We start from the raw sequence: 24,462 nt of genomic DNA, 5'->3' as shown, positions 1-24,462 counted from the left end.
CATGTGAAAAACATTTTCTGAAGGTAACCATTCTAAATACGCAGAAGTCACTTTTTGAGCAGGACATGATGTCTTATTTCTGGTTTCAATGCTCTTTCTGGGAATCTGGCTGTAGTTCTGGAAGGACACCACCCTAAGGCATCCCTGGTCCCTGAGCCTGTGCACCTTTTTGGCAAATGCACACGTCAGACTCCAGGTGTCAACAAAGATCAAAATGGAGCCAGATTCATTAGGTGCCTTTTCAGTGTGTGTGTTTGCAAGGAAGGAACACTGTTCCCTGGGGGACTCTCAGCCCTGCCTCTCAAAGGAATCTGCTTTGGGCTCAGGCCTGTGTACTCCAGGCGCTAGGAGGCGATGTCTACGAAGTGTCCTTCCTCTGAGTAGCGGTGGAGGCGGGTGCTTAGGGCTACGCTCTGCCACTACCTGGCTGTTCCCTTTGCTTCAGCTGCACTGGGATCCCATCTCCCTTGTTCTGTCCTCATCTGTGGAGCTGCGGTCTGTGAGGTGGTGGGAGCCGCAGGCGGGACTCAGGGGGCCCAGGAAACCAGAAATGGTGAGTGTGCGGCCGGGCGCGGAGACGGGGAGGAGGGGCGGGTGGAGCCGCCGGGGCGGGACCGTCTCTCCTCGGTCAGGTCCGGGGCCTGCAGACCCCAGGCGCCCGGGGGCTCCGCTGAAACCGCAGGCCCCTCGGGCTCGCAGTGTGGGCCCAGCCGGGACCCGGGGTCCGGTTTGTCCCCGCGGCAGGGCCTTCGGCTGCGGAGCGAGTCTGGGCAGCTCTGCACCCACATCCCCGGCTCCGCAGTTGGTGCGGTGACCGCGTGGAGGGTCAGTGGGGACAGTGGTGACTCGGTCTCCGCGGTTCGTGCCTGGGAGGAGCTGTGGTCTGTGGGCCCCCTGTCCCTCCTTTCTCCCCAGAAGGATCCCGTTTTCTCCTGAGTTTTGATGTTTGTGGAGCAGGCTCTCAAGTCCACCCCCTGTCCCCCAGGCCCTGCTCTGCAGCCAATGCCTGCATTTCCAGTCTCTCCCCCGAATCCTAAACCCCAACTTTCCTTCTCTGAGTCACAGCATCTTTATCAGCTGTTTGTTTTGTGGTGCTTTTCAAACGGTTAAAAACAAAATTCAGCTGAGTAAGTGGAAGGTCTAATTGGCTTGATTCCCATTCAAGAATCGGGCCGCATCCCATCTAGTAAATAGAATCTGAGCAGCTGTTCAAAATGGAAGGCGTTTACAATAGGCAGAAAGAAGTGGCTTTGAGAGGTTATTAGCTAAAGAAAAGAAGGGATTGCTTCAGGCAGGGTCACCTTCCTTAGGGGAAGGAACAGCAGGAGGCTTTTAGACAGATTAGTGTTGAACAGCAAGTTGCAGAGTGACTGGGTTAGAATTTTACTCCTAGGAGAGGTGAAACTGCAGGTACATACAGTCATGCACCCCTGAACCTGGGGAGTCCATCTTGAGGCAGTTTTGTTGTTTTCAGTTCTCTTACACACACCTGCATGGTGTTTCCTACTACACACCTAGGCCATATGGTGTAGCCTGTGGGTCCTAGGGAACAATCCTGTACAACGTGCTACTGTACTGAATACTGTCGGCAATTGTAATGCAGTGGTAGTAAGCATTTATGAAAAGGTGCAGTAAAAATGTGGTGTGCAAGATAGAAAATGGTACATCCGTGTGGGCACTGACCCTGAATGGGCTACAGGACTGGAGGCTGCTCTGCAGGAGTCAGTGGTTGGTGAGTGAATATGAAGGCCTAGGACGTTACTGTGCACGACTGTAGACTTTATCACACTGTACACTTAGGCCAGGAAATTTACCAAAAACAGATTCTATCAAGCCCAGGAGGCAATGATGCAATCAAAAGGTTCAGTCAACACAAGACCTCTGTGGCTGCTGCCCGCATAAAACAGCATACTGCTTCACAGCAAAGTTTTCTTTCACTAAGACAGGTTGAGAACTGCTGGCAGGGTCGCCTAAGACCATCCGAAAACACAGATATTTACATTATGATTCCTAACAGTAGCAAAATTATAGTTGTGAAGTAGCAATGAAAATAATTTTATGGTTGGGGGTCACCACAGCATGAGGAACTGTATTAAAGGGTCGCGGCCTTAGAAAGGTTGAGAACCACTGCACTAAGTAGAAAGCTCACAAAGATAAAGAGGATAGTACAGCAAATACAGGAACCAGTTTCTCATCATCAGGTTTCTATGTAGTGACCGTAACTGTATGTGCTGGACTTTCACAGGACTGGCCGCACAGGAAGCTTGTTTACACCAGCATCATCAGAAACATCTGAGCAATGCATTTCCCGATGACATTGTGATGGGTATGACATCACTAGGTGATGGCAGTTTTTCAAATCCACTGTAATCTTTTTTTTTCATAGAAGGGATTTTATTTTTTAAAATATATCTTATTGATTTTAGAGAGGAAGGGAGAGGGAAGGAGGAAGAGAGAGAGAGAGAGAGAGAGAGAGAGAGAGAGAGAGAGAGAGAGAAACATCAATGATGAGAGAATCATTGATTGGCTGCCTCCTGCATGCTCCCTACTGGGGATCGAGCCCGCAAACCAGGCATGTGTCCTTGGCTGGAATCGAATCTGGGACCCTTCAGTCTGCAGGCTGACGTCCTATCCATTGAGCAAAACCAGCTATGACAGGGATTTTATTTTTCATTAAGTTACAATTGACATACAATGTTATATTAGTTTAAGGTGTACATCATAATGATTTGATAGTTATATATATTGTGAAATGATCATCACAATAAGTCTAGTTAACATCTGTCATCATACATTGTTACAGAATATTTTTTCTTGTAAAGAGAACTTTTAAGATTTACTCTTAGGAACTTTCACCTCTGAAATATGGTATTACTCACTGCAGTCTCTGTGCTGCAAGCTGCATTTCCATGACTTATTTAATAACTGGAAGTTTGTACCTTTTGACACCTTTCATCCATTTGACCCCCACCACACCCCCATACACCACTCCTGCAATCTCTAGCAACCATCAGTCTGTGCCGTGTATCTCACAGATAAGTGAGAACACATGGCTTTTCTCTTTTTCTGACTTATTTCACAAAGGATCCTGCCCTCAAAGTCCATGAATGTGTTGTTTCAAGTGGCAGAATTTCTTTTTCTAATGGCGGAATAATACAATAATAGTCCTCTGTGTGTGTGGGCACTATTTTCTTTAAAAAATTTTTTTTAAATGTTTACCCGAGGATATTTTTCCATTAATTTTGGAGAGAGTGGAAGAGAAACGGAAAGACAGAGAGAGATATAGATGTGAGCAAAACACATCCACTGGTGGCCTCCTGCACGTGCCCCCACCAGGGCTCAGGCCGCGAAGGGCACTTCCATCCAAGGTGCGTGCCCTTGGCCAGGACCCTTCAGACCACAGGCCAATGCTCTATTCACTGAGCCAAACTTGCTAGGGCTTAAATTTTTTTTTTTCAATAAGTTGCCACAATACATTAGTTTCAGTTGTCAACATAGTGATTAGACGTGTACATAACTTACAAAGCCTAATACCCATCAGATACCACACATAGTTAATAGAATATTATGGACTACATTTCCTGTGCTGTACTTTACATCCCCTTGACTATTTTGTAACTATCAATTTGTACTTCCTTTTTTAAAAAATAATTATTTGCTATTGAAAGTATTACATATATCACCTTTTTTCCCCCATTGACCCCCTCCAGCCCTCTCCCGGACCCCCCACCCTACATTCCCCTTCCCAGTTATTTAGCACCCTATTGTCTGTGTCCATGGGTTATGCGTATATGCATTCACAGTCTTTAGTTGATTAAATCCTACCCACCCACCTTCTCCCGCCTTCCCTCTGAGATTCTGCACTGTCTTCCATACTTTCATGTCTCTGGATCCACTCCTTTGATCTGTTTATTAGTGGCCCAGTGTACGAATTAGTTGCACATTGAAAGGAAAATAATTAGAAGAAATATTTTAATATTGTTATTCTCCCTTTCTCTATAATAGAAGTGTCAACCAAATTCATGATCGACAATGACAGATTGAAATACACATGTGCAATTGGCGCCAGCGAGAGCTTTATATGTATCGTGCAGGCACGAGTCAACTTAGCCTTTTATATAGAATAAACTTGCTTAATTAGACCTGCTTTCTGACGTAGCTAAACTTTTTCCAGCCCAGTGAAGCACCCCAACTGCTCTCTCAGGTAATTGTCAGCAACACAGCAGTGAATATCAACACGAAGCAGGTTATTATTGTAGATCATGCAGGGAGGACAAAGGGTTAAATATTTATCTGCACAGTGTTTGACTATATTCTGTACAGTGAGAATACCTTAAGTCATTTTCAAGGTCCACCATTTCTTACTTCTTTTCAGTTGGGTTAAGTTCCTAAGGTTTCTAAATCTCCATTTTCTGGTTAATAAAAAGAAAATAGGATTCCACCGAGTCTCCTATGTACCTACTCCTGGACTTCTGTGAGGATCAAATGAGATGAGGCATGTGAAAACGCTTCACATGCATTTGGTTAAAGTGCAAATGTTTCCACCTGCTATAAAGCAAGTCCTGTGCCTGTGCTGAAGAAACTGCAAGGAGGCTAGTCGCTAGGGAGAGGAAGCTGGGTGTTGCTATGTGACATCATTACCAGGACGGTAATACTTAGCATATTAGCCTTTATATATAGATATAGAAGATAGATGTTCTGTTACTTACATTCCACATAACAGTAAAATCATGTGATACTTGTCTTTCTCTGACTGACTTATTTCCCTTAGCATGATACTCTCCAGGTCCCTCCATGCTATCTCAAAGGGTAATAGATTCTTCTTTTTTTTTTTTTTTACTGTTGCATAGTATTCTGTGGTATAAATGTACCACAGCTTTCTATTCCACTCTACTGATGGGTCCTTGGACTGTTTCCAGATCTTAGCTATTGTAAATTGTGCTGCTACGAACATAGGGGTTCACACATTGTTTCTGATTGGTGTTTCAGGTTTTCTTAGGATATATTCCTAGAAGTGGGATCACTGGGTCAAATGGAAAATCCATATTTAATTTTTAGAGGAAACTCCATACTGTTTTCCATAATGGTTGCACCAGTCTGCATTCCCAATGATTAATTACATGCTTGGCACTCTCTTGGAGAGTTGCAAAGATAAAGCGAGAGCAGGTATCTATATTAATATGTACCCATCTATGCTTACCAAATTCCGGTACATGGGTGACATCCATTTGCCACATTTGATTAGGTTTAAGACCCCTAGGGTTAAACCCTAGTGATTGTATAGGGCAATGAATTACACACTGAGGACACTGCTTAACAATTTGACGAGCTTGCTCCCGAGAAATACGGAACTGTTTGCGAAAGGTAGCAGCATTTTGATGATGCAAAGCATGGGAGGACTGGGCAAGAGAAAATGGGGTAGCCTTTTGCATTACAGCAAGGAGGCGATCAATAGCTTCATTTCCTATAGCTAATGGACCAGGGAGACCTGAATGAGATTGGATATGACCTATAAAGCAGGGATATTGTTGTTCTCTAATGACTTTTTGAAGGCTGAAAAATAAATGAAAGAGTTCCTCCGAATTAGTGTGCCCTATAGTAACTATTTTACTGGCCATACTTACCACATAAGCACTATCACTATATAGGTTGATGGGCTCCATAGCAAAATCTGTCAAGGCATAAGTAAGAGCTTGTATTTCTACCCGTTGTGCTTAAATATAAGGGGTTTGAAGGACCTTTGCTCCCCTGCTGCAGTAGTATCCAGCCTTTCCAGAACTGGATCCATCTGTAAAAATGGTTAATGCCTGAGGTATAGGTTGTGACTTCACTATCTTTGGGAAGGTAAAGGTGGTAACTGAGAGAAATTGTAAAACCTTATTTGCTGGATAATGGTTACCAACCTGTCTGGAGTAATTAGCGAGTGCAACTTGCCAACTTGTCGATCGATGCCAGAGCCAGTCTTGCTGTATAGCTGTAAATGGCACTACAATAAGGTCAGGGTCTCAGCTCACTTAACTGCCCTGATCGAAGACAGGTTCAAGCTATTAGCTGGAAAACCAAATCATGGAAAGGAGTTAATACCATAGTTGGAGAATGAGCCAAATATAGCCATTCAACAACTCCAGGAGCTTGCCAAATGACCCCAGTGGGTGTATGTGTCTGCCAAGATAAGAAAAAGTAAATGTCCTTTGAATTTTTTCAGGTGCTATGCATAATCCAGCACAATGCAGGGAATCCTGCAAATCCTATCTAATAAAAGAGTAATATGCAGATTGACTATTACTTCAACACACAAGATGACTGCCCCCATGTGGACACAAGATGGCCGCCACAAGATGGCCAGCAGGGGAGGGCAGTTGGGAGGGATCAGGCCTGCAAGGGAGGGCAGTTAGGGGTGACCAAGCCGGCAGGGGAGGGAAGTTGGGGGCGACCAAGCCTGCAAGGAATGGCAGTTGGGAGGGACCCAGGCCTGCAGGGGAGAGCAGTTGGGGGGGGGGGACCAGGCCTGCAGGGAGGGCATTAGGGGGGACCAGGCCTGCAGGGAGGGCATTAGGGGTGACCAGGCCTGCAGGGGAGGGCAGTTAGGGGCAAACAGGCTGGCAGGGGAGCAGTTAGGCATCAATCAGGCTGGCAGGGGAGTGGTTAGTATCCAGCCTTTCCAGAACTGGATCCATCTGTAAAAATGGTTAATGCCTGAGGTATAGGTTGTGACTTCACTATCTTTGGGAAGGTAAAGGGGGTGATCAGCCTGGCAGGCAGAAGCAGTTAGGGGCAATCAGGAAGGCAGGCAGGCAAGCAGTTGGGAGCCAGCGGTCCTGGGTTGTGAGAGGGATGTCGGACTGTCCATTTAGGCCCAATCCCACCGGATTTCTGCTATCAGTCTTTTTGAGTATATAGGCTTAAGCTTTGGTTAAGGAGGAAAAATGCAAATTATTTACTTTTAAGTGTCCTTGGTTTAGGGAAGATAGGATTTACTAGATGGCTCCAAACCACTTGGCATTTATATTTTTTAGATGGTTACAAACTGCTGTTACATGGGAGCCACGAAATTAGAAAAACTACTGTGGGCCTGTGCATACACTTAATAACAACTTTCTTAGGATTCCTAAGCATATTTAATAAACTTGTCATTTCTCCTGTAGAGATTTTTAAATATATATTTTATTGATTTTTTACAGAGAGGAAGGGAGAGGGATAGAGAGAAACATCAATCAGCTGCCTCCTGTACATTCCCTACTGGGTATGTGCCCGCAACCAAGGTACATGCCCTTGACCGGAATCGAACCTGGGACCCTTCAGTCCGCAGGCTGACGCTCTATCCATTGAGCCAAACCGGTTAGGGCAAGATTTTTAGATAAGGTCTTAACTAATTAATGTCCTCTAATAACTTCTAAAAGTCATTTAAGGTCCTGAGGCAATCCTTTCATATTTCTACCCTTTGAGGCCTAATACATTGATTTTTAAGTAGAGTTCCTAGGTATTTAAGGAGCATTTCCCACTGTATTTTTTCCTAGAGCAAGCTCTAAGTCACATTTAGGGAGTTTCTTTTAAAATTTTTTACTTTCTTTTAAACAGAACAACCAACTTTGTTGCTTTTCAGAAAAACTAGTAGGAGAGAAACATGCTGGCCAATACTGCAATGCATACATCTCAAGTAAAAGTAACTTTCTTTTCCTTCATGGTGTCTCATTAATGGTGAGATTTAATGCCCGAATAATAACTTTTTAATTTACTTTGTAAATAGTGGTTGAAGAGATTTGAAAATTTCTCCTTTTTAAGGTTAAATTGACTTTTAAATAGTATTCTTTTTGCAAATTTACTGTGGACTTTGTTAGAACCAATTGCTTACATGTATTTAAATAGAACACAGTTATTAATTTTTATTTGATAAAGCTTCCCACATGATTTCAAGTATATTAGATCAGCATAATTTAGTTTAAAAATATTTCTTTTAAGAGGAGAGAATAAATCCTTGAATCATTCCAGGGCCCTTGAAATGTCCCAAAGTTATCTCTCAATTAACCTTTTGCACTCGGATGTCGAGTGTGACTCGACACGGTTAGCATTAGAATAAAGGAATCGAGGAAAAAGCAAGCGAGTACAAAAGGTTAAAGTCTTGAAATTTAACTTGGAAAGACTATCAAATATGCATAACCCAAAGATTATATTATACACTTTTTGTAATTATTTTTAAAAGACATCAATTAAATTCAAACTGGTTTTAGCATTAAAAATTTGGTTTAGACCATAGAATTAGTCCTTATCCTCTAATAAGGCCAACAAAATACTATATTCTAGGTTGAAATTCCACCACATGCAATACACATAAGGACCACAATACACTCCGAACCACCATTCTCTCCAGAGAAAACACAAGAACCAGTCCTCTTAAAGATGAACCTCCACACTCCATGCACTCTGCCATCACAACCATACAGTTTCTCCCAACCTAACCTGAACTCCAAACTCCCAGAAGCCTCAAACTCTAGCTGGCAAGCCAAACACCTAGCATTTCTCAGACTAGCAATATATCCACATCTCTAAGGATATATTTCAAACAAAACACAAGGCACATTCTATTAATAGATTCAATTCTATTCTCTAGATTCTTCACATGAGGCAAACTCAGACTGACATTTCAGTACCTTGTCATTTAAAATACCTAGATATTTAGGACTTTGGAAACTATGTTTAGTCATATATAATTACCACTGAAAAAGATTTACCATATAACTTTCATTTTAGTTATGTATATTTTGCCTTAACAACTTTGAGATTTTAAAGCCAATTATTATTACCCAAGGCAAATTCTGTAACAGCGATAACTTGCTGACTTTCAGTGGCTTTATTATTTTATTTTATTTTCCTTTATAAAAACAGGAGTGCCCTGGGACCTGTGAGGCAACCTTGGAATGCAGTTCATTATTATTCAAGAACTACCCATTATTATGGAAACACTAATCTTGTTGCCTAAGCCCAGCCTGTATATTTTCCTTGTGTCGTTTTTGCCATCCTTTAAAGAAAAACTGTCTTGGGTTTATTCTATAGCATCCATGAAGAGATATGGGGCTCAGTTCAAGAGCCACCCAAAATTGTGCGCTATTTCTCTTAATCTAGCCTTTATCTCTTCACAAGTACAGAAATCCCAGACGTATTCCTAAATTGTGAGAAATGTCTCATCTATCTAAATTTCAAATGATGGACTGGGAAATAAAAACATGGCAAAAATGAGACTTTTAGCCTTTTGCACTTGGATGTCGAGTGTGACTCGACACGGTTAGCATTAAATCCTGAGTAGAAAAAAAAAGCAAGCGAGTGTAAAGGGTTAATAACACTCCTGGGAGTTCACATCCATTTTACAGGATCACCAAAAGACTAGTCTATGGGCTGGGGCCCTTTTCAGTTACTTCCTTCTGTCTAGGGAACTTTCTTAGAACCTGTGTTATTGGCCACGTGTGCCGCTCATATTGAAATTTAACTTTCTCTCCTCATCCCCACATTCTGTTTAATCTGGGGAAATTTAGTAATGGTCTGGCAGTCTACTGTGTGTTTTTTTTAAAAATTGAATTAAAGGCATGCTTAAAAGACTAACAATAAACAAATTAAACCAAACAACAAACAGATAAAACAACAATCAACAGACAAGTGCCCACAACATATAGACAAGAGTTAAATCAGAGTTCTTTTCATGAATCTTTCAGATGTTTTTTATATTGCCTGGGACTTACAGCCAGAATGCAGCCTAGTTCTTAGTCTGTTGTTCACAGATCTTACCATAGTCTGCTCTTCATAACATTGACTGGCATCTTAAAGTTATTTTTGCTAAAATCTGCCTCTCCCAAGCTGTCATACCAAATGGGCTGGTAGGCACGATCTTGCTGGGGCCTCCAAATGTTATATTGGAAATTCAGTGAGATAAACAGAAGACACCGTAGACAAAGAGCCGAATTTGGAGTCTTTATTTCAGAAGCTGGTGGCCGCGGGAGAACTTATGTCTCTCAAATTCTCACGGCCCCGAATGAACTTAGGGGTTAGCTTATAAAGGCAAAAGAGCCCCATGTGCTGGAATGGGGGCAGTGTGCTTAGCAGATATCTCACAGAAAGCTTGTAGCCTTGAGCACAGCATGACTCAGATAATGAGAAGACACCTGGCATGGGAGGAACCAAGGACGGATCAGACCCCCACGCCGGCAGAGCGTCTTGCAGGACCAGATAATTAATTAGACCAGTGATGGCGAACCTATGACACGCGTGTCAGCACTGACACGCGTAGCCATTTCTGATGACACACGGCTGCTGAGGCGGCCGCATGCTGAGGATGAAACATTTGCTGCTCCTGAGGATGAAACATTTGCGAAATAATGTTTTTTCCTCAAAGTGACAGACTACCCGAGTTATGCTCAGTTTTTTGGCGAAGTTTGACACACCAAGCTCAAAAGTTGCCCATCACTGGACTAGACTATAGGTTGATAAGAATGTACATTAGGTTACTGGCACAGATTCAGGTTGTTAGTCCCCTCTCTCCCCCCAAATGTCTTATTTTTCCCATTATTCAAGCAAACGTGCTTACAGAAACTAGAAATAGAGTTATTTCTATCAGGGAGGCTATCTGGTTTAGTTACTTCCTGGAATTAACAGAACAAAGGACCATCTGTGTTTAGTGGAAAATTTTAAATGGCAGTTCTAACAAAATGGAGGTTACAGGAACAAGATGGAGTGCCTATAGTTCAGATGGAGGGCAAGGGACAGGATGGAGTCAGGCCTTTCAAGGTCCATTGTTCAAAGCTACAGCCCTGGAAAGCTGGGGAAGCAAGTGCACCTGCAGGAGGGGGTGATGCCCCTTCTGAGGTTTTAGTTGAGGTCCCCCTGGGCCTGTTTCTAGGCATCGGTTGAAGTTTTGCATCCAGGGTGTGGGTGCACATTGAGAAAATCTGGGAAAGTCAGGAGGGTGTGTCCTGGGTTAGGGATTGTGAAATCGGGAGTTTATTTGGGTCAGAACCTTACACTGAATCCAGCTCAGCACCCCCCTCACTGTGAGCTGAAGCCTAAGGGAGGGAGCACATCTGTTGGCGGTGGCATGGTGGGAGCAGCACCTCGTGTTAGACCCAAGAGGTTGGACCGGATCTGGGTTCAGCAGCATAGGTGCTTGAATTCTGGCTGGGGATGAATTCAGAGCCAAGACTCAAACTATAAGAGAACATTTATTTGGGAAATCACAGAGGTAGAAGAAGAAATTCTTAGAAGGCATGGGCTTAGGAAACAAATTATAGAGGTAATGGAAGGGCCCCTGGCTCTTAGAAGTGAGAAAGGTAGCTGTTACATGCCTGGGGGGATGGGTGGGTGAAGAGAGGTTGGGACATGCTCCCAGGAAGGAGAGCAAGCTGGGTTCTCTGTCCTAAGGGGCTTAAGGGTGGAGATTTTAAAGGAGGTTCCGGGAAAATCTCAGCATATTCAGCAGCTTTCCAGATGTGTCCCTTCAAGTCTGGGTCTGCACCGATTGATTGGTTGTGGGCCAGGACACAGGTCTTCATTCAATGCAGCTTGTTCTGAGGTCAGCCCTGGCATTGCTTTTCTGTTTTTGCTGCTTTTCTGGGCCTGCAGCTAAAATAGAAGTGTGGCCTAGAGGTTATTTCTAGGGGGAAAAAGTCCGGGGTCTAAACTGCATGGCCAGCAATATGCTATGGGCTGAAAGGTCACCCTGGGGATGAGGTCCCAGCCTACAGATGTCTGCTGCTAGGCATGACCTTCTGCCCCTGGCCCCTTCTCCTTGATCAGCTTATGTCTAACTGCCCAGCACATTTCCATTATTCCCCAGGGATAGGAGGGAATTGGAGCTCCCAGACTTCATTCCTGGGCTGGCTGCTCAGGTGTCCCTCCTCTGCTTCCCCAGGGACTGTGACACTCCAGGGGTTCTGTCTCAGTCAGGAGAGTCTAGAATGTGGAACCTTCTGAAATTGGCTTTCCTCTGTCCTGTGGGAAGCAGGCTGCTCATCTGAGCTGAATCCAATGTATGTGTTTCTTTCCTTCAAATCCTATATCCACTGACAAAGGAAGTCCTTTCACTCTAATTTCTTGTGAATGAAAATGTCAGTTGTTTGAAAATACAATGTGGGGGGCGGGGAAAGAGAGAGAGAAAGATACAAGATGGAAAAAGCAAGGAAATTTGTGAAAGCAAATAGTTTGTGTTTTTTTCCCCTTTTAGGCAAGACAAACTCTAGATGTAAAATGAATATATTTAGGATTTCAGGCACTTTTTTTCTTTTTTTAATCTTCCAGGATATTTTTCCATTGATTTTTAGAGAATGTGGAAGAGAGAGAAACACTTCAATCGGTTGCCTCCTTCAGGATCCCCGAACAGATCCTGGCCGATCAGGATCCTGCAACCAAGGTACGTGCCCTTGACCGAATCCAACCCAGGACCTTTTGTTTCCCAGGCAGAAGCTCTATCCACTGATCCAAACCGGCTGGGGTTTGAGTCATTTTTATTCTTTTAAATATATTCTTATTGATTTCAGAGAGGAAGGGAGAGGGGGAGAGAGATAGAGACATCATTGATTGGCTTCCTCCTGCATGCCCCCTACTGGGAATCAAACCCAAAACTCAGGATTGTACCTTGACTGGGAATCTAACCATGATCTCCTGTTCATAGGTCAACCACTGAGCCACACCTACCAGGCACATTTTTTATTTTTAGATCATTGTTTGAGTGGCATGTCTGTAGAGAACATAGACATTAAAAATGGTAACATGATTGAATTTGTATTCTAACTGTTGTCACACTATTAAAACATAATGTAGCCCTAACCGGTTTGGCTCAATGGATAGAGCGTTGGCCTGTGGACTGAAAGGTCTCAGGTTCGATTCCGGTCAGGGGCATGTACCTTGGTTGCAGGCTCCTCCCCGGCCTGGGCCCTTGTTGAAGCACCTGCAGGAGGCAACCAAGCAATGTGTTTCTCTTGCATTCTTGTTTCTCTCTGTCTTTCCCTCTTTCTTCCAATCTCTCTAAAAATAATAATAATAATATGAAAAATATCCTCAGGTGAGGAATAACAGAAAAATTAAATATATAAAAATTTAAAAAACACACACACATTATGTAACCCTAGCCATTTTGGCTCAGTGGATAGAACATTGGCCTGTGGACTAAAGGGTCCCAGGTTCGATTCCGATAATGGCACATGCCTCATTGTGGGCTCGATCCCCAGCAGTGATCAGGCAGGAGACAACTGATCAGTGATTCTTATTGACTAGAGGCCCGATGCACGAAATTTGCGCAAGTGCCTCGGCCTTTGCAGCCCCGGCTGCCTTGGCTGGCCCTCACAGCGCCCACTTTGTCCGGAAGGTCATCCGGACTGTCGTTCTGCTTTTTGGTCTAATTAGCATATTAGCTCTTTATTATATAGAACTAGAGTCCCAGTGCATGAAAATTTGTGCACTGGGAGGTGTCCCTCTGCCTGGCCTGCCCCCTCTCACAGTCCGGGAACCCTCAGGGGATGTCCTACTGACTACTTAGACCCGCTCCCCGCCGGGAACGTGCCTAAGCCTCAGTCTGGCCTCCCTGTGCCGGAGGCAACCAGCCGATCAGGGGAAATCAACGCCCCCATCACGCCTCTGCTGCTGCCACTATCTGCCCTCACAGCCACCGCTGCTTGCCTAAGCCTCAGGCCCTCCCAGTGGCAGCTGCCATCCACAGCTTGCCTGAGCCTCAGGCAGCTGCTGCAGCTTTGTCCAGAAGGACATCTGGAAGTCATCTGCTCTAATTAGCATGTTACCCTTTAATTAGTATAGATGCTTCTATCTCTCTCTCCATTCATCTCTGAAATCAATACAAACATAATTTTTAAAAACATGTAAATTTCTGAAAATTCAATACATTTTAGGAACTAAACTGTTATTATTTAAAGGAATTACATTCTAGAATGATTTGTTAAGTACAAAATATAAAAAGTATGTAAATTTCTGCATTTATTTCCAATAAATCTGTAACATAGAAAGGTCCAACTGAAGGCTCACTGCCCACATATGCTGATACATCCAGCACTTGTTCCTCCAATCCCCCCCAAATAGAGTTTTGATCATTTCTTAGCAAATGTCCCAATATATACCAAGTCTAGCCACTACTCTTGGATGCTCCACACCTTTGTGGTGGGGCAGGGCCTCAGGAAGTCCTCAGGAAGAGGCCAGCAGAGTTTATCAGATGCAAAAACAACCCAAAATTTGACCGTGTGAGGGAGGACTCTGTACAGGTGGTGCCTGGGAAGGAAGAATGGCCCCAGACCTAGAGCCGCACAACTCAGTCTGTGCCAGATTCTCCAGGAACCTGATCTCTGCAGGGCAGGCCCACTAAGTGTGAGGCAGGCGGGGCTCAGGGTCTCTCTTGAGAGGAAGGTGCCCATCAGGCTTGGGGGATGGTGGGTGGAGTGGCACTCAGCCTTGAGCACCCAACTCAGTCTGTCCTGGATTCTGCTCACACCTCAGCATGGTGCAGCCACCAGGAGGGCCTGATGCTAGGAGTCCTGAGGTGGGACTAGGGCCTCTCTCTTTAGGAGGAGGCACCAGTCAGGTTCACGGAAACATTGGGGAATGACCCCTTCCCCGGAGGCACACAATTCAATCACTGACACCTTAGAGCAGGGGTCCTCAAACTTTTTAAACAGGGGGCCAGTTCACTGTCCCTCAGAGAGAAGGAGGGGAGTCGGAGAGTGCGGCGCACATTCCACACATGCGCACTGTGGGCCCGGGACAAGTCGGCTGCTAAGCAGGACCGGTAGCGGCGGCAAAAACACCCGGCGGGCCAGATAAATGTCCTTGGCGGGCCGCATGTGGCCCGCGGGCCTTAGTTTGAGGACCCCTGCAGAGTCTGCCCACACTCAGGCCCAGGCAGCTGACTCCCCAGCAGAGCACAAGATCCGCAGGGTTTTTTTTTTTTAATCTTGTAATAAGCAACTGGACTATGCATTTTTTGACGGTTGCCTGCTGACAGCTTGAGCCTCAGTCCACCCTTGTCCCTATTGCCTCCCACTTGAACAAGCTGATTAGAAAGCCTGGGTGGTGTCTCCTATAGAGCAGCAGGTGATTCAAACCACAGAATCCCTGCCTGTGCAGAACTCTTGCCCAGGACCATCTTCGAAGCCCCACATGACCACACCAGGCTCCATTTCTGGCTCTGAAGCCAGGTCTCAGCTGCTGGAGAGGCCAGCCCGGCCCTCCTTTGAGACGTCTATGTGAGTCCTAAGGCTTTTCCTGCTCTCTTGGTGTGGGTGTGAGGGGTGACACACCAGCATCACTCTCATCCACTCCTCTGCAGTGACCATAACACTTGAACTTGCTGCCAGGAACAGCACATCCCAATATACCAGCCGTGTGGGTCTGTCTTCTGTTTCTCAGACTTGCTCACCTGTGGCTGCTGGGGGCCGGGCGGATGGTGCCGGGAGCTGTGCTGCCCCATGAGGCATTGCTGAGCCTGTTGAGCCTCACTTCTATGTACCAGAGTGGACAGTTTCATGCATTTCTAGGCAGTTGGCAGGCAGAGTATGGTATTGGGCCCTCTTTAAATGGTTCTGGAATCATTTGATCTGGCTCTGCCAGTTAAATAAATGTGTGACCAAAGATAGCAGGCTAATTTTTAAGTTGATGATATTGTATGGCCCGTGAATGATGTTATAACTATCCAGATGGCCATTGGCAGAAAAAAGGTTCCCAACCCCTGCTCTGTAGAAAAAATAATCAGGGCTCAACTGGGAGCTTGTCTTACTCCCTCCTCTCCCTGGACCTAAGACAAGAGAGGTTTCCCTATTTGGTCATTGCTCTACTGAATAGATCATTGTTTTTTCTGGCATCACAAGTGGTGAGTGGGAACCTTTCCTCTGTTCCCTACACACAGACATCAGTGGGTGTGCTGTCTCTCTGGAAGCGGCATTGAGGGGAATTATGCTGTGGGCAGGTCCTATGCCTGGGATAGACTGTCCTGCTGCTGGAACTCACAGGAGAGCTCAGAAATGAGACCAGTTGGGAGAAGAGCCGCTAGAGTAGCATCAAGTTTTCAGAGAAAATCACTTTTGTAAGTTTTATGTTTTCAGATTGAAAAAAATTTTTTTAAACAAATTGGGATGACATTGGCTAGGAAAATTATGTAAGTTTCAAGTGTACAAGTGTATAATACATCATGTGTCTCCTTCCATCACTATTTAATGCTCCCCTTTTCCCTCCTTTACCTCCTCACACCCCCTTTCTGTCTGGTAATCCCCATGGTGTTGTCTGAGTCTAAGAGTTTGTTTGTTTTGCTTAATCCCTCCCCCCTTTTTCATCCAGTCTCCCATCGGCCTTCCCCTCTGACAGCTGTCAGTCTGTTCTCTGTTTCTCAGTCTTTTTAGACTTTGTTAACTTCTTTTCTTCCTTAGATTCTACAGGTAAATGAAATCATGTGATATTTGTGTTTTTCTTACTGGTTTAATCACTTAGCATAATGCTCTCCAGGTCCATCTGTGCTGTCACAGAGTGTAAGATTTCTTTCATTTTTATGGCTGAGTAATATTCAATTGAGTTGGACCACGGCTTTTTTATCCACTCGCCTACTGTTGGGCACTTTAGCTTCTTCCAAATCGGGGCTATTGTAAATAATGCTACTGTGTACGCAGGGGTACATATTTTTTTTAAAAATTAGTGCTTTGAATTTCTTTGTTCAATCCCAGAAATGAAATCACTGGGTCATGAGTCACTTGTATTTTTAAGTTTAGAGGGAACTCCATACTGACATTTGTAATTTGGGCCTTTACTGATGATAGCCATTCTGACAGGTGTGAGGTGATTTTTTACTGTGGTTTTAATTTGCATTTTTCATATGTGTATTGGCCATCTATATGTCTTCTTTGGGGAAGTATCTGTTCAGGTCCTTTGCTCATTTTTGTTTTATATAACCTGTTTTCTTTGCTGTTTTTTATTTCATGTTTTTAAATCCTCACCAGTGGGTTTGCTTTTTACTGATTTTGGAGAGATAGCAGGGGAGGGGGCACGGAGGTAGAGAAAAACATCTATTGGTTAACTCCATTCACACCCCATTTGGAAATCAAACACAAAACTGGGGCATGTGCCCTGATCGGGAACTGAACCCATGACCTTTTTTTAAATTATATTTTTGGTGTTGGGTTGTATAAATTCTTTATAAATTTTAGGTAATAACCCCTTACCAGAGGTTTCATTGGTGAATAAGTTCTCCCACTGGGTTGTTTGCCTTTTTATTTTGTTGACAGTTTCATTTTAGTTTGATGCAGTCCCATTTGTTTTTCTTTTGTTTTTCTTTCCCGGGGAGACATATCAGAAAAAGTATTGCTAGGAGAAATGTCCACAATTTTATTGCCAGTTTTTTCAGCTAGGAATTTTATGGTTTTGAGTCTCACATTTAAGTCTTTTATGCATTTTTTAGTTTATTCTTGTGCATGGTGTAAGATGCTGTTCTAGGTTTTTGGGTTTTTGTTTTTTTTGCATTTTCCCAGCATCCTTTATTGAATATACTATATTTACTTTATTATGTGTTCTTGCCTCCTTTGTCAAGTATTCTGTGACCATAAAGGCATGGGTTTATTTCTGGGCTCTCTGTTCCATTCTACTGATTTCTATGCTGTTTTTATGCCAGGACCATGCTGTTTTGATTACTATGGCCTTGTAGTCCAGTTGGATATTAGGTAGTGTGATTCATCCACATTTGTTTTTCCTCAAGATTGCAGTTGCTATTCAGGTTGTTTTGTGGTCCCATATAAAATTGTTGAATATTTGTTCTAGTTATATGAAATACACCATTGGTATCTTGGTAGGAATTGCATTGAATCTATAGATTGCTTTGGGTAGTATGGACATCTTAATGATTTTTATTTTTCCTCTCCATAAACACCATAGATGCCTAAATTTATAGTTTATATTACAATTACTGTTTACATTTAATTTTGTATTAGTTTCAGGTATAGAATATAGTGTTTAGACAAATTGTACTGTTTTCTTCCTGATATTTTCAGTACCCCCAAGTCTCCTTATGTATTTTGGAATAATGTTCCACTTCAACATGAAAATATTGCAGACTTCAATAAAGGCCCTTGGACATGCCAAGTCTAAAATTGTTTCTCAAGGTCCAGGTCCCAGTTACAGTGTTACAATTCTGCGGGAAGGATTTCTATTGAGTGTGATCTTATGATTTCAATATATGTGTCTATGTGTCCTAAAAATCAGTATGAGGTAACCCTCAGGCTCATGAGTAGAGGACTTTTGTAGAGGGCTAAGTTGTCCTGTCTTGCTCATGCCTGAGCTCTAACTCTAACATCCTATCTCCATGAAATGAGAGAGAGAAAAGAAGGTCAAACTGAGTTACTAACAAATATAAAAACAAATGATCATTCATACTCATCCACAAGAATATTTTCATTCAGGTATATCTAACTACTTCTAATAATCTGGAGTACTTCAGGACAATATGGCCAAGTACATTTTTTTCCAAGTTGAATTTCCACATACCGCCTGGCCTCTCCTGTTTGATGATGATAATAGAAGAGAAAAGTCACAGATTGAATGTTGGGGCCCACATATCTTATGTGAACTTCTTATGAATTATGTATAGATCCCCAGTGCTGTCTGTCTCATCCATTCTCCTATATGCATATGTGGGATGTTTTAGGACTCAGTGGCCTTTGAGGATGTTAATGTGGAGTTCACCATGGAGGAGTGGGCTTTCCTGGATCTGACCCACAAGAAACTCTACACAGATGTGATGCTGGAAACCTTCTGGAACTTGGCATCAGTAGGTAGGTATCACAAATTATTATTATTATTTTTTAAATATGTGTTTATTGATTTTATAGAGGAAGGAGAGGGAGAGAATGAGAGGAAAAATCAATGATGAGAGAGAATAATGATTGGTCACGTCCTTTCGTCTTACACTGGGGATCTAGTCTGCAAACCGGGCCTACTGGGAATTGACCTCCCAGTTTATAGGTGGACCGTCAACCACAGAACAACTCTGTCCTGCAACAACTTGTTACTTATTTAGTCAATTAGAAAACTAGTGTTGCTTGCTCATCAATGCTGTTTCAACAACTGAAATATGGAAAGGGCATACATTGGTAATTAAATTAGGAATGATCACACCTCATTGTGTACCTAAACCTAATCATTTTTTTTATATTATTTAATAGTTCATAATGCCTTTTCTAGCATGTATTTTAGAAGAAAAATGTGAAGACCATGACAGTGAATATCAGTATGAAAATCATGGGATGAATGTTAGGTGAGTCGGCATTGATATGAAAAAGAATTAAGAGCATCTTTGTTTGTTTTATATATGTTTTTATATATTTTATGTATTTATATATTTAAATTTTTGTATTTATTTCAGAGTAGTAGGGAGAGGGAGAAAGAGAGACAAACATCAATGATGAGAGAGAATTATTGATGGCTGCCTCCTGCATACCCTACACACAGAAAGAAACTTAGAACCTGGGCATGTGCCCTGACTGGGAATCGAACTGTGACCTCCTGGCTCAGAGGTCGGCGCTCAACCACTGAACCACACAGGTGGTGCGGAAATATGTTTTTGTGGATTTTAGTGTGTGGAGGTCAGAGGGAGAGATAGAAACATCTATTGGCTGCCTCCTGCATGCCCTGTATTGGGATTAATAAGTCTCCAGTCTGGCCATGGTTTCTTTTGGGGAATTGAACTGGTAACTCCCTGACGGGTGGGTCCATGCTGAATCACTGAGCCATAAAACAATCTTGTAAACAGATAATCCAGTAGTATCAGCCCAACTTTTAATTTATTGGGTCTTAGAATAATCTTATCAAAATGTTTTTTTCTGAAATATGACCTAATGTTTAGTGTGTGAAAAATAATTACAACTGCAAACAATATATAGAAGTACCATTAATGAATATAAGTGTTTTCATAATATCCATGATCCACCCTATTTCAGAAGTTTTAGGATATCCAATTTCAAAAATTGGAATGTATAGAAACCTGGCATTTCTTTGAAAAACAGTAAAAATATCATTGTCATAATATTAATAAATATTAAATAGTTAACAGAGTATTAATAATATGCTTCTGATTTTTACAGCAGTCATTTGGTAAAGTGTCTCTGTACAAGGAAGGATGATAGTAAATGGAGAGAAAACGTCAGTCAGATTCCAAATCATAATGAAAGGAAGGAAACTCCTACTGAAATAAAACAACCTAAATCCAGGTTGTGTAGGCAAATCTTCATGGGTTATTTAACCTTGAATAACCACCTGAGCTCTCACATGTGTCAGGAATATGAAGAAAGCCCTTATAAATGTAAGGAACCTGAGAAAGCTTTCAAGCATCATGAACATATTCAAAGACAAGAAGGCAGCCCCATTGAGAAAGCTTTCCACTATTCAGCTTCCCTTAGAAATCATGAAAGAACACATATTGCTGGGAAACCGTATGAGTGTAAGCAATGTGGGAAAGGCTTTAGTCGTCTTACTTACTTTAAACTTCACAAAAACAGTCATACTGGAGAGAAAACATATCAAAGTAAGCAATGTGGCAATGCTTTCAGTTCTCCCAAGTATTCTAGAGAAAATGAAAGAATACACAATAGAGAAAAGTCCTATGAATGTAAGAAATCTGGTAAAGCTTTCAGTTCCACTTGTCTAAGAAATCATGAAAGAACACATACAGGCAAGAAACCTCATGAATATAAGGAATGTGGGGAAGCCTTAATTTCTTCCAGCTCTCTTGGAACACATAAAAGAAGTCATGATGGAAAGAAGCCTCATGAATGTAAGGAATGTGGTAAAACATTTCCTTATCCCTCTTTACTTAGAATTCATGAAAGAACTCATACTGGGGAAAAACCCTATGAATGTAAGCTTTGTGGTAAAGTTTTTTCTTATTCAAATTCTCTCCAATATCATATCAGAAGTCATACTAGGGAAAAACCCTATGAATGTAACCAATGTGGGAAAGCCTTTCGTTTTCTCAGCTCTCTTGCAAGACATAATAGAAGGCATGATGGAAAGAAGCCTCATGAATGTAAGGAATGTGGTAAAACATTCCGTCATCACTATGCCCTCAGAAAACATGAAAGAACTCATATTGGGACAAAACGCTATAAATGTAATCAATGTGGTAAAGATTTCAATATTCAATCTTCCCTCCGACGTCATGAAATAATTCATTCTGGGGTAAAACCCTATGAATGTGAGCATTGTGGTAAACGTTTCTCTTATCCACATTCCCTCCGAGGTCATGAAAGAACTCATACTGGGGAAAAACCGTATGAATGTAGGCAATGTGGAAAAGCCTTCAGGTATACAAAGTCCCGTCAACGTCATGAAAGAACACACACTGGGAAAAAGCCCTATGTATGTCAGCAATGCGGTAAGCATTTTAGTTTTTGCACATCTCTTAGAAATCATGAAAATATGCATACTGGGCAGAAGCCCTATGAATGTAAGCAATGTGGGAAAACCTACAGTTGTCTCACCTCTCTTGGAAGACATAAAAGAAGTCACAATGGAAAAAAGCATCATGAATGTAAGGAATGTGGTAAAATTTTCTGTGATCCATATTCCTTCCGATGTCATGAGAGTATTCATAGTGGGGAAAAACCTTATGAATGTAACCATTGTGGTAAAGCTTTCTCTCATCCAACTTACCTCCGACGTCATGAAAGAACTCATAATAAGAAAAAACCCCGTGAATGTAAGCAATGTGGGAAAACCTTCAGTTCTCGAGGCTCTCTTGCAAAACATAAAATAAGTCATGATGGAAAGAAGCCTTATGAATGTAAAGAATGTGGTAAAACATTCCATGATCGCTGTCACCTCCGATGTCATGAAGTAACTCATACTGGGGAAAAACCCTATGAATGTAAGCAATGTGGGAAAGCCTTCCGTTTTCTTAGCTCTGCTGCAAGACATAAAAGAAATCATCACGAAGAAAAGCTTCATGAATGTAAGGAATGTGGTAAAACTTTCCGTGATCAATCTTACCTCCGACTTCATGAAAGTATTCATACTGGGGAGAAGCCTTATGAATGTAAGGAATGTGGTAAAACTTTCAGTTCCTCCTTGTTTCTTAGAAAGCATGGAAGAACACATACTGGGGAAAAACCCTATGAATGTAAGCAATGTGGGAAAGCCTTCAGTTATCTCAGCGCTCTTAGTAGACATAAAAGAAGTCATGATAGAAAATAGCCTCATAAATGTAAGGAATGTGTTATAACATTCTGTGATCAATTTGACCTTCGAGTTCATGAAGGAATTCATACTAGGGAAAAACCTTATGAATGTAACCATTGTGGTAAAGCTTTCATCCAAGTTCCCTGCGATATCATGAAAGAACTCATAGTAAGGAAAAACCCTATGAATGATAGCAATGTGGGAGAGCCTTTATTCATCCCAGTTCACTTCAAATTCACCTGAATACTCATAGTGGAGAGAAAGCATAATGAATGAAAGAATGCACACTGAAAATAAATAAGCCCTATCATGTAAAGATTGTAGAAAAGCCTTTGAGAATCCTAGTTCTTTTTTTTTTTTAATCTTCACTTGATTATGTTTTTCCATTGAGAGAGTGGAAATAAAAGAGAAAGACAGAGAGCAATATTTTTTTTAAATATATTTTATTGATTTTTTACAGAGAGGAAGGGAGAGGGATAGAGAGCCAGAAACATCGATGAGAGAGAAACATCAAACAGCTGCCTCCTGCACACCCCCTACTGGGGATGTGCCCGCAACCAATGTACATGCCCTTGACCAGAATCGAACCTGGGACCTTTCAGTCCGCAGACTGACACTCTATCCACTGAGCCAAACCGGTCTCGGCCAGAGAGCAATATTGATGTGAGAGAAACACATCAGTTGGTTGCCTCCTGCACACACCCAGACTTGAAAACACACACAGTGGAGAAAAGCTCTATGAATGTAAGGAATGTGGTAAAACTTTCAGTTCCTTCAAGTCTCTTAGAAAGCATGGAAGAACACACTAGGGGAAAAACCCTATAAATATAAGAAATCTGGGAAAACCTTCCATTGTGTCACACATCTTGGAAGACAAAGGAAGTCATTTTAGAAAGAATCCTCGTGGATAAGGAATGAAGTAAACCTCTTTGCCATGCCTTTTCTCTCAGATATCATGAAATGTATATTGGAAAGAAACCCAATGGATGCAAGCCATGTGGGATAACCTGTAGTCATCCCAGATCCTTTCAAATTCGCAGAAATTCTCATAGTGGAGAGAAACCATAGCAATATAAGGAATGTGGTAAAGCCTTTTGGTTCCCAGCTAGTTTTTACAGACATGTGAAAACAAAATGTATTGATAAACACTCTTAATGTGAAGAATATGGAACAGCCTTCATTTATCTCAGCTGTGCCACATGTATGATTATCCATATTGGGGATGGACCCTAGAAATGTAAGAGGGTTAGAAAGCATTCATTTCTTCCATTTTATTGTAAAGGATGAAAGAACTCACTGAAGAGAAGCCCTGTCATGTAAAGATTGTAGAAGAGCCTTAGGCCAGTCGAGTGTTTTACAAAATCATGAAGGGCCTCACACCCAAGAATAACTGTATGAACTTATGGAATGCGGGAGAGCCTTTCTTGGACGTGTGAGAATGCACCTGGAGAAATAGTGTAAACATATAGAGAATGTGGGAAAGCCTCCAGCTATCCCTTTTCCTTGTAATGGTCATGAAAAAACTCAAAGTGGAGAGTTGTATTGAATGTAAAAATGTAAGAAACCTTCATGTTGCCTCATATCCCTACAATACCATGCGAGAATGTACACTGTATACTTGACAACTAAAACAAACTTAATATTTTTTCTATATTTTATTTTTATTTTTCCATGACCATTTATTCCCTCTATGCCCTTTTCCAACCCCCTCACCTCCCACCATTCCTACATTCACCACACTGTTGTCATGTCCATAAGTTCCCACTTTTTTTTTGCTCAATCTCCACCTCCACAGCCCCAGCCCCCGAGCTGAATTCCATTTTTCACCCACGTCTTCTTTGCGAGACGAGAAGGTCGGCAGAGTCTGTTCCCATGGTAGTTTGTACTTAGCATCTTACTTTTTTGCTTTGCTTATATTTTACCACATTTTCCCTTGAATTGCTATGAAAAGTAAAAGTACAGTGAATGCCCATCTTAAGAAAGGGGATGTAAGCAAAACCTCCCCTAATTGTAAAGAGAAATACTTGGCCTGTAGTCTAGTGCATTAATTACACATTAAATTCCAGTTTGGGGAAAGGCAAATTCACCCCTCAAGTGAATCGAGAGAATGTGCTTTGTTATATTTTTATTAAGTCTGTTCGTTTCTACATGGAAAAATAAAATTCTTTGCTGAAGCTTGGAAAGCAGACTAGCCTGCGGTCTGTGAAGTCTGGTGTTTCCAGTAATTCAGTTGAGATGGGCTGGAGTCAAGAACAGCATCTGATTGGCTAG

The 24,462-nt window shown here is 42.3% G+C and overlaps 1 protein-coding gene across 1 annotated transcript; it reads left to right on the top strand.

Annotated features, from left to right (window-relative positions):
- Window positions 1-428: 428 nt before the first annotated feature.
- LOC307099624 (uncharacterized protein) lies at window positions 429-24,298 on the top strand. Its single transcript, XM_079771404.1, has 4 exons — window positions 429-553; window positions 18,665-18,791; window positions 19,201-19,273; window positions 20,100-24,298. The coding sequence occupies exons 1-4, from the start codon at window positions 551-553 to the stop codon at window positions 22,204-22,206; spliced, it is 2,310 nt and encodes a 769-aa protein (XP_079627530.1). The 5' UTR covers window positions 429-550; the 3' UTR covers window positions 22,207-24,298.
- Window positions 24,299-24,462: the final 164 nt, after the last annotated feature.

Source organism: Cnephaeus nilssonii, assembly GCF_951640355.1.
Source record: "Cnephaeus nilssonii genome assembly, chromosome: 5".
Lineage (NCBI taxonomy): Eukaryota > Metazoa > Chordata > Mammalia > Chiroptera > Vespertilionidae > Cnephaeus > Cnephaeus nilssonii.
The sequence above is the reverse complement of the archived record's forward strand: the minus strand, read 5'-3'. Positions and strand labels throughout refer to the sequence as shown.